At 32.0% G+C, this 14,017-nt stretch overlaps 3 protein-coding genes across 3 annotated transcripts; 1 reads left to right on the top strand and 2 right to left on the bottom strand.

Moving 5' to 3' along the window:
* Nucleotides 1-2,040: 2,040 nt before the first annotated feature.
* On the top strand, nt 2,041-6,182 carry LOC126656017 (PI-PLC X domain-containing protein At5g67130). Its single transcript, XM_050350454.2, has 9 exons — nt 2,041-2,239; nt 2,331-2,453; nt 2,542-2,679; nt 3,039-3,137; nt 3,239-3,542; nt 3,630-3,853; nt 3,937-4,023; nt 4,383-4,844; nt 6,002-6,182. The coding sequence occupies exons 1-8, from the start codon at nt 2,141-2,143 to the stop codon at nt 4,560-4,562; spliced, it is 1,254 nt and encodes a 417-aa protein (XP_050206411.1). The 5' UTR covers nt 2,041-2,140; the 3' UTR covers nt 4,563-4,844; nt 6,002-6,182.
* On the bottom strand, nt 6,047-10,393 carry LOC126656018 (F-box protein At5g67140-like). Its single transcript, XM_050350455.2, has 5 exons — nt 10,181-10,393; nt 9,615-9,761; nt 7,954-8,080; nt 7,780-7,878; nt 6,047-6,843 (listed from the first exon to the last, which is right to left on the bottom strand). The coding sequence occupies exons 1-5, from the start codon at nt 10,279-10,281 to the stop codon at nt 6,658-6,660; spliced, it is 660 nt and encodes a 219-aa protein (XP_050206412.1). The 5' UTR covers nt 10,282-10,393; the 3' UTR covers nt 6,047-6,657.
* A 1,064-nt stretch (nt 10,394-11,457) lies between these two features.
* Nucleotides 11,458-13,818, bottom strand: LOC126654550 (F-box protein At5g67140). Its single transcript, XM_050348454.2, has 5 exons — nt 13,628-13,818; nt 13,381-13,527; nt 12,680-12,815; nt 12,117-12,215; nt 11,458-11,993 (listed from the first exon to the last, which is right to left on the bottom strand). The coding sequence occupies exons 1-5, from the start codon at nt 13,714-13,716 to the stop codon at nt 11,781-11,783; spliced, it is 684 nt and encodes a 227-aa protein (XP_050204411.1). The 5' UTR covers nt 13,717-13,818; the 3' UTR covers nt 11,458-11,780.
* Between the last annotated feature and the right edge of the window lie 199 nt (nt 13,819-14,017).

Here is a 14,017-nt window from a genome sequence, read left to right as displayed (position 1 = left end):
ATGTCAATATATATGTTTTTGATCATTTAAAAAGAGAATGTTGAGGGATAGTATTGAACCCTCGATCTTGATGAAATTTATCATTAATTTTATTTTTAATCCGCCAGTATTCACTTACAAATTTCATCTACCAAACTTTTCTACAACATGAGCATGCATAAATCCAGCCATTAACCAAATCTCTTTGCATATAATGTTATAATTTATGGAATAGGCTAGAAATAGAATAAATATTTCATTTTAAAGGGCATGAATTAAGGAACAAGAGCTCTAACCGCCAATTCCTCAGTAATTTGGTACTATTTTCTTATATTATTTTCAGGTGTAATTGGAAATTAAACCATAATTTTTAGAGTATTTTATAATTTTAATATAAATTTTTAATTTTTATATTTAAAAGTATCAACTATTTATATTTTATTATTCAAAACATTTAAAATAATTGCATATGTGGACGACGAAATAATATACATCTTAATACTTCTATCTTTTCTTTAAAAAAAAGTCGTTGGTATTTTTCTTTTTCTTTTTTGGATAATTGGGGGGGGGGGGGGGAGCGCTTATGGGAGAATTTAAACCCACGACCTTGGCATTTGCTGCCCAACACTTATACCATTTGAGTTACAGCTCGTTGGTAAGTTGTCGGTATTTTCAATTGTAAAGAAATATATACTTTGTAAATATATCAAGTTATCGGTGGCTAAATATATATTTTAAACTATCAAATTTAAAATTTATGTTAAAGTTATAAAACACGCTAAATTTTATATAATTGGCCCTAATTTTATCTTACAGTATCCGTCGCCGATCTATCTTTTTTTTTTCTTTCCTCTACTTCGAGTTTCTCCTTCAGTTCAGCATAGATCTGGTAGAACGTTGCATGATGAATTTGCACTTTCTGACCCCAATAACACAAAGATTAAGAATAGAATAATTAAAAAATGAGAGCATAAATCCGATAAAGAAAATCACAAGAACAGTGCCCAAATGAAACATGTCCCTTGGCAATGGCAAATCTACCCCACCATGTGAAATCCACTGACAAAAGTAACCCAAAGTCTCTCCAAACCTAAATGTTTTTTACCAACCAATAACCTAATTTTACAAACAATTACCATTTACCAGGTATTAATAACAACTCTTTAATTATATTCTTTTATAAATTTCTAAAGTATATTATTTATAATAAATTAAAAGTATTATAAAACACATAAGTAAATATATAAAATTATGGTGTTAACAATTATTATTTCAAAAACCAAAATTATGAAAGAACTGAAATTGATTTGCAATTCAATCAGTTCAATGATTAATTCAATCATCAATTATCAATATAAGATTCTAACAGTTTTAAGGTGTAATTGATTTAATAGCTTTTTTAGGGTATTTAATAGCTTTTATTTAATTTTAAAGAAGTTAAATTGTATTTTTAACTTTTTAAAAGAATAATTGAACCATACTCACATTATATTTCTTATTGAACCAGCCGATTCGACTTGATTTATAAAATTATGTCAATAATCACCCCAAAACTTAAATTATAATTTATCATTCAATTAGTATTTTATTTAAAACAAGTCGTGTGGTTAAATCGCTCAATCCTTAACTAGGAGTGATGACCTTATTAAAGAAAAGAGAAAGAGTAATTTATGTTCCTAAAGTTTGATTTTAAAATCAAATAAGTTCTTAATATTCGGAAGGTTCAAATATTGCCCTCATCGTTTTGAAAAATGAACAATTAGACCCTTCAATTTCGACAACCAATCCCCTAACATCTTATTTATAAGTCAAAATGGGGGTCTGGTTGTTCAGTTTTAAAACATTGGAGGCATATCTCCTCAAAAACAAAAAATATTGGAGGTATATTTGAACTTTTTAAATGTTAAGGGTTTGCTTGATCTGAAGGCAAATTTTAGGGGTATAAATGACCATTTTACCTAAAGAAAGTACTAGTAGTAGTAATAAATTAGTGATTGAAATGCTAATTGCGTTGTGATTAAGCCCGCCTTTAATTAAGACTCAAAATGAAACAACAACAATACTTGTCACCCCCATTAACTTGTAATAAAACTTCCCTTTAATTACACATTCTTCACTGTACCTCTTCTCTCTCTCTCGAGCTCTGCATAAAACACCGGCCATGTTTGCCTGCTTCACGGACCACCGTAGCTTATGCAGAGTCCATCTCGCACTTGGGTACCTCTATCTCCTTCTCTCTTCACCTTCACTACACGCCCAGGTAAAACAATGCTAGTAATTAATACCCATTACTTCTTTTTTTTCTTTCAATTTGATCCCCGCAGTCGGACTGAATTGTAAACAAATTGCAGGTTTTGGAGTCATGTACAGCTGCTACAAATTGCGGGGATGGTCTTTTCTGTGGAAATTGTCCTGCTTTAGCCAAGAATCAACCTGTTTGCACTAGAGGCCAAGCTATTATACCCACTACAATTGTGAGCATTTTTTTGATGTTGGTTTTATGTTTTTGTTAACTGGGTTGCTGTGTTTTTGAGCTAAAAATTTGTTAATTTTTAATTGTAGATTGATGGGTTGCCTTTTAATAAGTACACTTGGTTAGTGACTCATAATGCTTTTAGTATTGTGGATGCACCCTCTTTACCTGGTGTTCAAAGACTCACTTTTTATAATCAAGAAGATTCTGTTACTAATCAGTTGAGGGTATGTGGTATTTTTTTCTCATTTTTCTTGATTATTTGTTGGTGGGCTCTGTTTGTTTCTTGAGAATCTTGAAGTTTAACAAGAATGAGAATGGAAATGAGCTTACTTCTGATTTTCCTAAGTTGGTTTCTTGGGAATTTGAGAAAACGATGGTTGTAACGCGTCATTCGTGCAACAAACCAATGACGTTTGCAATGTTTTGAATATTCCAATATCGCAAACATTTGTTGGCTTGTTGTGAAAATGATGCGGCACAACCGTTGCGTGGAATAACCACTCATATATTTGTGTGTAAAGAAAGATGTTTTGATATGATTGTTCTCTTAATTGTGTGTTTGTGTTTTGTGATTGTTTGCCAGAATGGTGTAAGAGGATTAATGCTGGATATGTATGATTTTGAGAATGATATCTGGCTCTGTCATTCGTTTCGAGGGCAATGTTTCAACTTCACAGCCTTTGTAATGTTTTCTTCTCTTCATCATTTCAGCAAATTGAGAATTATTAGTAGTTGTAGCCTTTAGGCTATAGTTTGTGATGCATTTATTTGGGTTGTTTTTAGGGGCCTGCCATTAACACATTGAGGGAAGTGGAGGCATTTTTGAGCGAAAATCCAAATGAAATTGTGACTATTATAATTGAGGATTACGTGCATACTCCAAAAGGGTTGACAATTCTGTTTTCTACTGCCGGTTTAGATAAGTATATGTTTCCTGTCTCCAAGATGCCCAAAAAGGGTGAAGATTGGCCGACTGTGACTGAGATGGTGCAAGCTAATCACAGGCTTCTTGTTTTCACATCTGTTGCTTCGAAGGAAGCTGAGGAAGGCATCGCTTATCAATGGAAGTATATGTTGGAAAATGAGTGTAAGCATTATGTTTGTCATCATTTTCATTTTCATGACCTACTTTTGGACTCACCGTTTATAATTCCATCACTCTATCGTATTTCAGCTGGAGATCCTGGGGTAAAACCAGGCTCATGCCCGAATAGAAAAGAGTCAAAGCCGTTAAATTCCAAAAGTGCATCACTTATCCTGGAGAATTACTTCCCAACATATCCAGTTGAGACCGATGCTTGCAAAGAGCATTCAACTCCACTTGCTCAAATGGTCGGTACCTGTTTCAAAGCAGCAGGGAATGTGATGCCCAATTTTCTGGCAGTCAACTTTTACATGGTATTGATTCTAGAAGTTGACATTATAAAGAACTTAAAAATAAATCACAACTAAGTATTCTAACAACATTGTTGCTGATGCAGAGAAGTGATGGTGGAGGTGTTTTTGATGTTTTGGATAGAATGAACGGCCAGACATTGTGTGGATGTAGTACTGTGACTGCCTGCCAGGTCCGATACCACTTGATTTTCATTTGTTTTAATTATTGTGGACCTGGAAATCAATAATGCTCACTTGGCTGTCCGATTTATCATTGGATTTGTAGAATATAATAGATGTTCTTTACAAAATTCCAATTGCACATTCTAGTTGGTTTCATATGAGTTCTACATTTTGTTTTTGAGGAATATGAGTTCTACATTTAATCCATGTGAATTGAATCACAGCATATAATCAAATTAGAGGTAATTTAAGACAATCCTGCTGAATTGAACAACATTGACATGTTTCCATTGTGTTCATATTCATCTTCATTTTAAAGATTGCTTTGTTAATTTTTTTAACTCGTTTTATGACATTCTAAATGCAGGCAGGAGCGCCTTTTGGATCTTGCAAGAATATTGCAGTACCATCTACAAGTCCTGTAACAGCTGCTACAGGAAGCTTTACAGGATCTGTTCAGTTTTCAACATCTGATTCAACAGTCCATTTTCCATATTTTTTCGGTTTCTACTTATTTTCTGTTTCGTTGATGGCGTTTTTACCATGAACGAGAGTGTAGGTGGTTAGACACGCTGTTAGTTAGATAGGTTAGCCATCTAGTATTTGGATAGAAGCTTATAGTATCGGTATGTATTCTCAGTTAGAACTGGTACCCCACACCCTGCCTTATAGAGGATGGTAAAAAAAAAAAATTGCTTGAGGTATATAGTGTGATCGTGAAGAAAGAACTGTAGAGATTCTTGTACGGATGCAAAAAGTACAGACCTGGAATGGAATACGAGGTATATAATGGCTGAGGGAGACCTGGATGCATCAAGATGTGATTCAGGTATGCAAAGCAGTGATGCACTTTGTTTTTATTTTTCTTTAGTTCGTTGGATACGCATCAGGCCATGCATCTTTTAGATCGACATATATGATATGACCTTTGTCTGCAATAGTAATCTTTGTTTCTATTTCGTGTATTTTGCATCTTGAGGAAAATATATTATCAAAGAGCAAAGGATCATCCGGGTTTTGAACTTGTGAGACGGGCTCATGTAAATCAAGTTTAGTCTAGTTTGACATTTTAGTCAATAACTCCATAATAAGGCTAATCACACCCACTCGTGTGTTCTCATAACACGTGGAAAGCAACCGTGAAGATTTTTGTTTTTAATATCTTATGCTAATTTCAATATGTTCACTGTTACTTTTCACGTACTCTAAAAAACAAATCGCCAAAATAGATCAAGTTTGACTTATATGAGACCAACCTCGTACCATTCATAGCTTACTATGATGTAGGAAACCATCCTGGTAGTGGAGATGTTGCCAATTTCTTGTTCTTTTATGGGTTAATTACATATAAAATCACCACCTTTACACGAATTTTCAAAAATAACACGACCTTTAAAACGTGTCAATTCAGGGCATCACCTTTCATTTCTTTTCAAAAATAACATGGACACGTTTTTTGATAAAATTTTGCTGACTTGAACACCTATGAGAGTGCCACGTGCCACGCCACGTCAGCAAAAACGTCACTAAAATTGTGACCGTGTTATTTTTGAAAAGAAATGAAAGGTGGTGCCCTGAATTGCCACGTTTTAAAGGTCGTGTTATTTTTGCAATTTCGTGTAAAGGTGGTGATTTTATATGTAATTAACCATTCTTTTATATGCATGTATATACTGTCCCTTTTCTGTCTAAGAATAGCTAGAGTATACTGTAATAAACTTTACTGACTAGGGCTGTGCACTGGTCGGTTTGGTTCTGAATCAGCCGCAACTGACCAACCACAGTTTGTTAAACTTCCAAATCAAACCGAACTATAAATTCAGATTACAACAAACCGAACCGAACTTACAGGTTCTGCTAATTTCATGTTGCACTATTTGCATTGAGAAGAAAATTAACAATGGATACTCATTTTTTTGAATTCAAAATTTTCTTTAATGTTGATCGTTGAGTGCTCGAGTTGATAATTTCCTTTCCATTTTTCAGGGTTTCTGTAGGCCATGTGCATTAAGAGTAGCCGAATATCAAATGTATGGAGCAGCATGAATTGGAATACTTATATAGGTTCTGCTAATACTTATTTTTCAATATTTATTATCCTTGTATTTGATTCACACACATGCTCTAGTCATTTTTTAATGGAATTCTCTTGAGTTGTTTTTCACAATTGCTATACAAATAGAGAGCAGAAAAATCATCAGTAGAGATGCAACAGGAAATTCAAGCGTACCAGAGGGTAATTGTCGTTTTTTTCCCATTTTGGTGACCAAACTTTAATTTTTTCCATTTTGATTACTAAATTGTAATTTTGTTACAAATAAATTTTTTTTCGGCCAAAATGCATATGTGGCAGCGGATTTTGACACGTGGAAATCGTTTGCTAGTTTTACCTTGAAAATTTATCACATATGCAGACTTTCATTTTAGAGGAGTTTTTTAGGTCAAATTATGCATGTATGACAAGTTTTCAAGTAAAAAAATTATATGACTGCCACATAACTTAAGTATTTTTGGCCAGAAAACCTCTTGATGAAATAAAATTAGAATTTAGTAATCAAAATGAAAAGAATTCAAATTTGGTCACCAAACGGGAAAAGAAAAACAATAGTTTGAGTATTCAAAAAGGATCGATTACTCGTTTATCAGATATGTAGCAGAAAACCGCCTTGGTTTATTCGAAGGGACGGATAAAGAGTTCGGAAAGCAGCAGAGAAAGTGAAAGGAAGTTTGGTTCCCCATGCATTCACCCACTCCAGTTTACGGCATTTTCTTATAACATATTCAACTCCTTTCTCTGTTACTCTATAGCAGCTCCATAACACCAAACTCTGAAGAAGAAAAAAAGTAAAAGATATTGAATTGTTATACCCATTTTACCAAAGGAATCATCTTATGATGCAATAGGGATTACAACCAATTAGAGTCAACTCATGAATTATCCGGAAATGCCTGGAAAAATATTCGAAATTGACTCGATATCAATCTAAGTCGAAGTTGAATTTGAATTTAAGCTATTCGAGTCAAAGTTCGTCAAAATGCCTGATTTGATAAACTCGTGAATTTAATTGCATTTTGATTAATTTTTTTTATTATTATATCTATTGATAAAGTGAAATATAGTTACCCATCCACAACTTTAGCTTGTTTTCGAAATATACCATATATTTAACATCTTATTATATTACCATCATCTCTTAAACCTTTGTCAAATATATCCACAATCAATTTAGGGCTGATGCGGTATAAAGTTATGTGTCTATATATATATATATATATATATATATATATATATATATATAAAATTAAACTTGTGTGTCATATATAATATCGTGGCACATCAACTCCAAACCAATTGTGAATATATTTGGGAAAGGTCGAAAAGATCATTTATATATGAAAAAAATAAATTTTTATAAATATAGTATATTTGGCAAATGTGCTAAAGTGGTTTTTTCTTTTTTCCTTTTTCCCTATTCTACGAGGTTTAAAGAATTTCATTCTAAAGTAATGATTAAATAAATACATTGCCTATTTATAATAATATTTTTATTTTTATTTTTAAATAATTATATACATAATCAAGACGACTCGTTCTCAATTCTCTATTGGTCTATTTCGAACTCCTAAAATAAACTGATCGAGTTTGTGTTGGAGTATCGGTTCAAGCTCGAATTTTAAGGTATTTTGAATTGACTATATTTGATTACACCCATTGTTGATGACCATATTTAATTGGCAGAATTCTAACATAAACTATAACTCACCTTTAAATGAGGGCAGTTATCTGCAACAGCATATAAAGTGTCGTCGCTGATGAATGTGCCACCAACATTCAGGTGTTCCAACGACTTGGCTCTGATCATCTGTTGAAAGTAAGGGATATTGAGAAAAATATTGCAAACGAAATGGAATTATGACGTCATAAATTGTCAACTTACCAATGGAACAACGCCACGATCTCCAATCCGTGTGATGCCCCATAAGGAAATGGATGTTAGGTTGGTGATGCAGCTTTCCAAAGATATTTGGCAGAGACCATCATCAGATATTTCCCAATGGAAAGATCTGCTTCAACCGGAAAAATATCACACAAATTACATTTTGGTGCGACCATTATCAACGAGTTATATCTCAAATGGTCAAATAAACTAAGATGGTGGTTTATTTATTCCACAAGCGATTTTCCTTTCCTATTATATACTATAAAAAAAAGGCGGCTACGGTTGAAAAGCCTACCGCAGGTTCAAGATTCCATGAAAAATAAAATAGAATTGGCTCATAACCGGTTCCTCCACGGTTTTTCTGAGCTTGTTTGAGCTCCTAACCGTGACCAGCTCTACATATGGATTTGCAAGTTTATATTCGATTTTGCCAAATTGAATTAAATTTTTTAAAATTAAACTCAACTAAACTATTAAACCAAAGTAGTTTGAACACATCATTTTTTTAAAATAAATTGGCGAAACAAATCCCAATATTTCACTGTTTTAGCGATTTAAGCCTAACGTTTAAAATTTTACAAAACAAATCCTAACATTTCTTGCAGATTGTAGTCCAAGTTTTAATTTCAGCCATTTTGTCATCCTTTTTAGGCTATAATTTGTAAAAATTAGAAACGTTGGGATTTTATTTGCAAAAATTTAAAACGGTGAAATTTAATATATCAATAATATGACTGCCACATAAGCAAATAATGGGCTTGGACTACAAAATGCAAAAATTGGAAAGTTTAGGATTTGTTTCATAAAGTTTTAAACGTTGGACTTAAATCGCAAAAAAGTGAAACGTTAGAATTTGTTTTGTCAATACCGCTTTTTTAATATTTTAGACTAGTTTATACTAAAAATAAATTAAAAGACTAAAGTGAACTTTATTTATTAGCTATAACAATTAAGTCATTTAATGATATTATCATTTAACGGGAAAAATAGTTAATAACTTAAAATTAAGAGGGTAAATATGTTTGTATAATAAAGATGGGTTAATTTCATATAAAATCACCACCTTTACACGTTTTTTCATTTTAATCACGTCCTTTAAAAAGTGTCAAATAAAATCATCACTTTTTATTTTTTTGCAAATCTATCACGAATGTGAAAAGTCGGTATATTTTTATTGACTCGACAACCAAAATCAACAAGGAAAAAGTAATAGGAATGTATTTTGTGTGTTAATAAGGTATTATTCAAATTAAAATATTTATTTGGAAGGAAAAAGACATCAAATTTTACTCATCGATGATAGACTTGCAAAAAAATGAAAGGTGGTGATTTTATTTAACATTTTTTAAATGACGTGATTGAAATGAAAAAACGTATAAAAGTGGTGATTTTATATGGAATTAACCCAATAAAGATATATGAACTACTAGTAAGTATCCGGTAAAAAAAAGACTACTAGTAAGTATAACCTAACCTCAAGAAGTAATAATAATTCTCTCTCAAATTATTATCAATCCATCAACTCGAATTTATCGATTCAATTTGATTATTCAGTTTGGTTTGATTTTTGAATGTCTATAGAGATCTAACTTTTGCTTGAAAATTAGTTGCAATTTAATTATGAAAAAACAGAACCACTAAATGAAGAAGAAACGTACATGTCAAGTTCTTTAAGACTATAGGCGTGCCGTACAACGAAGGCAGTAGATTGATCATTCATCTTAAAACCAGCAAATTTTATACTCTTTTTGCTACTGATACACACTTTCATTGCTTCTCTCCATTTCTTGCACACACCACTTACCCTACACACACCAAACATAGGTTTGATTCAGTTTCGTATTTGTTTACGAGCTTCGGTTTGGGCATTTTGAAATCGAAGTGACCGAGTAACCGAACAACAGAATAAGAAAATTAATACAAATACATACGTTTCATATGATAGATAAATATGCTTATAAAAACTATGGAAAATTAATTATTAGATTATATTTTTATGATGTTTAAATTAGTTTTAAAGTCAAAAATATCCGAACCAAACTTTTTAATTCAGATTGATATAATCCGAAAGTTTAACAATTTTTGGCTGGTCGATTTCAGACAATTCCAAATCAAACTAATTTGAACCGACTTATGCGTAACCCTAATATACAATAAGTTAAAAAAACATATGAAATAAACAAAGAGCTAGATCTTGTTACTGACCAAATAACTATAAACTTACAGTGTTAATTCAGTGTGAATAAGAAATATACGAGCTAACAAATCAACCGGTAACCGATTAATCTCTGCTTCTTCTTCTAAATTTTGATCGGAAATTTTCATGTTTGGTAACTTTCTTCTGCTCCAAGAAACACAATAATGGAGTTCTTATTACGGATGATTAATTGATCATATATAAAACAGAGCTACTGATGAGATTGGTTTTGCCAGATCAACAATCTATAAATTAATATATTCTGTGGCACCAAACAAATCAATTATTAGACGATATGTCTGCAGACAAATTAAAAGATCGCAGAATATTTTGTTTTCTTATTTTAAGATTAAACTAATAACACGCCTTTCTCGTGGTAGATTAATTTTCAAAAATGTACCTCGGTTCTTGACTTGCTCTTTGTATTCTTTTAAAACTTTATTATTGATAACATAGCAGATGGAAGAACAATCTTAAAAGCTACTATAATGCATGGAAACCTTATTAAGGGTAAGTTTCCCCGTTTGAGTAACGTTTCCATTTCGAGAACTCTCAGAAACTCTTCGAAAACATTTTGGGGCCGTTTCTGTAAATACTAAAAGTTGAAAACTCGTTTCCTAAAAATAAACCCGTTTCCTATATAATTTTTTTTTAAATAGTTAATAAACACTAATTAAAATTACCTATAAATAAAGGGACTTAATCAATACCCATAATTATTACGGAATTTATTGATATGTTATGTTTATTATATATTCAAATAATTTATTTAATTATTTGTTATAATAATTTCTTTATATGAAATATATATATATATATATATATATATATATATATATATATATGATAACTTTTAATATTTATAAATATACTCCTATATTTATACTATTTACATGTTTCCCCCAAATTTTCATTTCCTATATTCTGAAAAAATCTGTTTTGCCATTTCCGTTTAAAACAATTTTTGTATTTAGTACTAGGGGAAATACGTACTTGCAACTTTATTTTCAACTTATTTGTGAGAATTTACTTTAAAATTTGTTGTTATCAAAATTGGACATTTTTGGTAATGCCTGTAGCAACTGTTGGATCTTGCAAGAGCAGAACGCCTTATGTTACATCTTGCCTATTTATTGTATCAAAAGCATTTCAAATGGAAGAGATTATTTGCTGTCTTAGAACCGTTAATCAATAGAAATAATCAGTACGGAAATAATAAAAAAAGAAGGCTAAATCGAGAAATTCAAGTACTGCAATTCCATCTTTCTCGAGCAGTAATATTCTAAAAAAAAATCATACACAACTTTTCGTTAACATGAATTTATTTTTTTCAAACTCGATCCCAATCAGAGTCGGGATCAGATCAGAAAATCTTAATACATAAAGAACATTAACTGTACAATAGTCGGTTACTATACAGAGCCAAGTGCGAAACAATTACTATACATGATTCATGAAGACACACACCGATATGTGACTGCTTAACAGGGCTGGAATTTGGAAGCCAGAACGCGTAGTTTATTAATTACCTCAACTTACAATGGTAATACAATTAAAAAGATGAAACAATCTGTGCAGAGATATGATGCATGAGCGTGTTGGGCGGATAAATGATCTGATGGGCATCTCATGCAACAGGCAACATAGACACAGTTGCAATATTTAGCTGAAATCCGCTGTGCTTTATTTGAAGAGCCGGACTGACAGTAAGCAAACCCATAAAGCAGTCTAGAGGGAGTCTAGTTCCCCATGCATTAATAGACTCCAGTTTACGGCATTTATTCACAAGATAAAGAAGTCCGATCTCTGTTACATGACGGCAGCTCCACAAGCCAATGCTCTGGAAAATAAAGCAGATATACATGTATAGTCCTCAATCGTGCAAAAGATGATCTTATCGTTTTGTTAAAAGATGCAGATGCACACTGACATATAAGTCCACAAAAATGTTCGCTTAACTCACCTTTAAGCGCGAGCAGCTATCTGCAATAGCGTATAAAGAGTCGTCACTGATGAATGTACCACCGATATTTAGGTGTTGCAATGAATTGGCTCTTGACATCTGTTGAAAATTAAACCAAAATATGAAATAAGAAAAATGCATCCAAGTTACTAATAGTCTCAAAAGCAGATACCTTGGGCAGCAAATTGGATAAGAATTAGAAGTAATTTATATTGCACGGATACAGAAATACAAAACGGAAAATATTGAAACAGAAAATGGAAAACGATATCTAATACAAAAATAGGTTATCAGTGTAATTTCCGAGTTTCAGAAGTATTTTCAAAATAAGAAATGAAAACGTCCAAATGCAGGGATCAACAAATTCCAGTGCAACATAAGCTACAAGAACTATGCAACTCTAGCATAAGCAAATGATATGTAACTGAATATACTATTATAAGATTTTATCTCCAAACTAATTAGCATCGAGCGCAATGGCTGCTACGGAAATATAAACACTAGCAGATACTCATCACGGCCAAATGGGAATTAAAATTACATTACAACTCTCACTTACTTACCAATTGAACAACACCTTTATCAGTGATCCCAGTCATGCCCCATAAGGATATGAATGTTAGGTTGCCAATGCACTTTGATAAAGATATTTCATATAGTCCATTGTCTGTTATCTGGCAGCCCCAACGACTTCTCGAACTGAAACAACAATAGAGAAAGGAGGAATGTTTTATATTGCAAATGCCCATACAAACCAAATTTTATGATCTATGTCAATTCTAACCCAGTTAATGCCCCATTTCGAGTGAATATTACCGATTGATATCGAATCATATGGAATTTACGACTATAGTTGAAATGTAATTATCCAAATCAAGCTAAAAGTGGCCAAATTAAAAGGCCAAGTTAGAAAGTCCCGATTTTTTTGAGTGACTGTGCTTTTATTCTTTAAAATCAAGAATTCAAGCCGTAAATCAATAACAATTGCATCCAAGAGAACAAAAATCAAGAGCTGAGGCATGTTCAGTAGGCATTATTGACAATGACTATTAGTTGGGCAACATCACATTCTACTTGATGAACACTTAAACCTAACAATTAGTTCAAACTTAACCTAAACACAAAAAATCAGTCAGGTACAAGTCCTCCTCAACATTCATTACAAATGAATTAATTCATCAATACCAATTAAATCACTAATTAAACAGAATCCACTCATTTTTTTTTCAAATTTAAAAAACAAAATTGAAACATGCATACATACATGTCAAGTTCTCTGAGACTATAAGCAAAGCGTACAATCCGTACAGTAGAATGATCATCCATTTTCAACCCTGCAAAGCTCAAACTGTATCTTCTTCCTAACGACTGTTTCACTCCTTCCTTCCATTTTCTGCAAACACTGCTTGCCCTAATTATACACCAAAACACATAATTACTCACTAATCACAACACAGTTTTGTTAAATTACAACACAAAAAAACAAGAAATTTGATGATTAGTTTACTTACTGAGCTAAATCAGTAAAAGAATTGATCAGCAGGAAAATATGAGCTAATAAGTCGATGGGTAGCCGATCAATTTCTGCTCGTTGTTCCATGTTTTGATTGTGAAATGTGTGACTATTTTGTTCTAGTTGAAGAAATGGAGAGAATCTTTACGGTACGTGAAATGAAAAAGACGGAAAATTTGTGTTAGTTTCTGGAGAAAGGTGGGCCTATATAGTAGTCTTTAACAATTAAGTATTTATTTGAAACAAATATGTGGACATCATTATGTCATTATTTCTCTATTTTTTTTTAGATATTTTACAACATAATATGATTTGATTGAAATATATAACTTTATAATTGTGTGAAAAATTAATTGGTTTAAAGATGCTAAAATTTTAATAAAATCAA

The sequence above is a fragment of the Mercurialis annua genome, linkage group LG7, assembly GCF_937616625.2.
Source record: "Mercurialis annua linkage group LG7, ddMerAnnu1.2, whole genome shotgun sequence".
Lineage (NCBI taxonomy): Eukaryota > Viridiplantae > Streptophyta > Magnoliopsida > Malpighiales > Euphorbiaceae > Mercurialis > Mercurialis annua.
The sequence above is the reverse complement of the archived record's forward strand: the minus strand, read 5'-3'. Positions and strand labels throughout refer to the sequence as shown.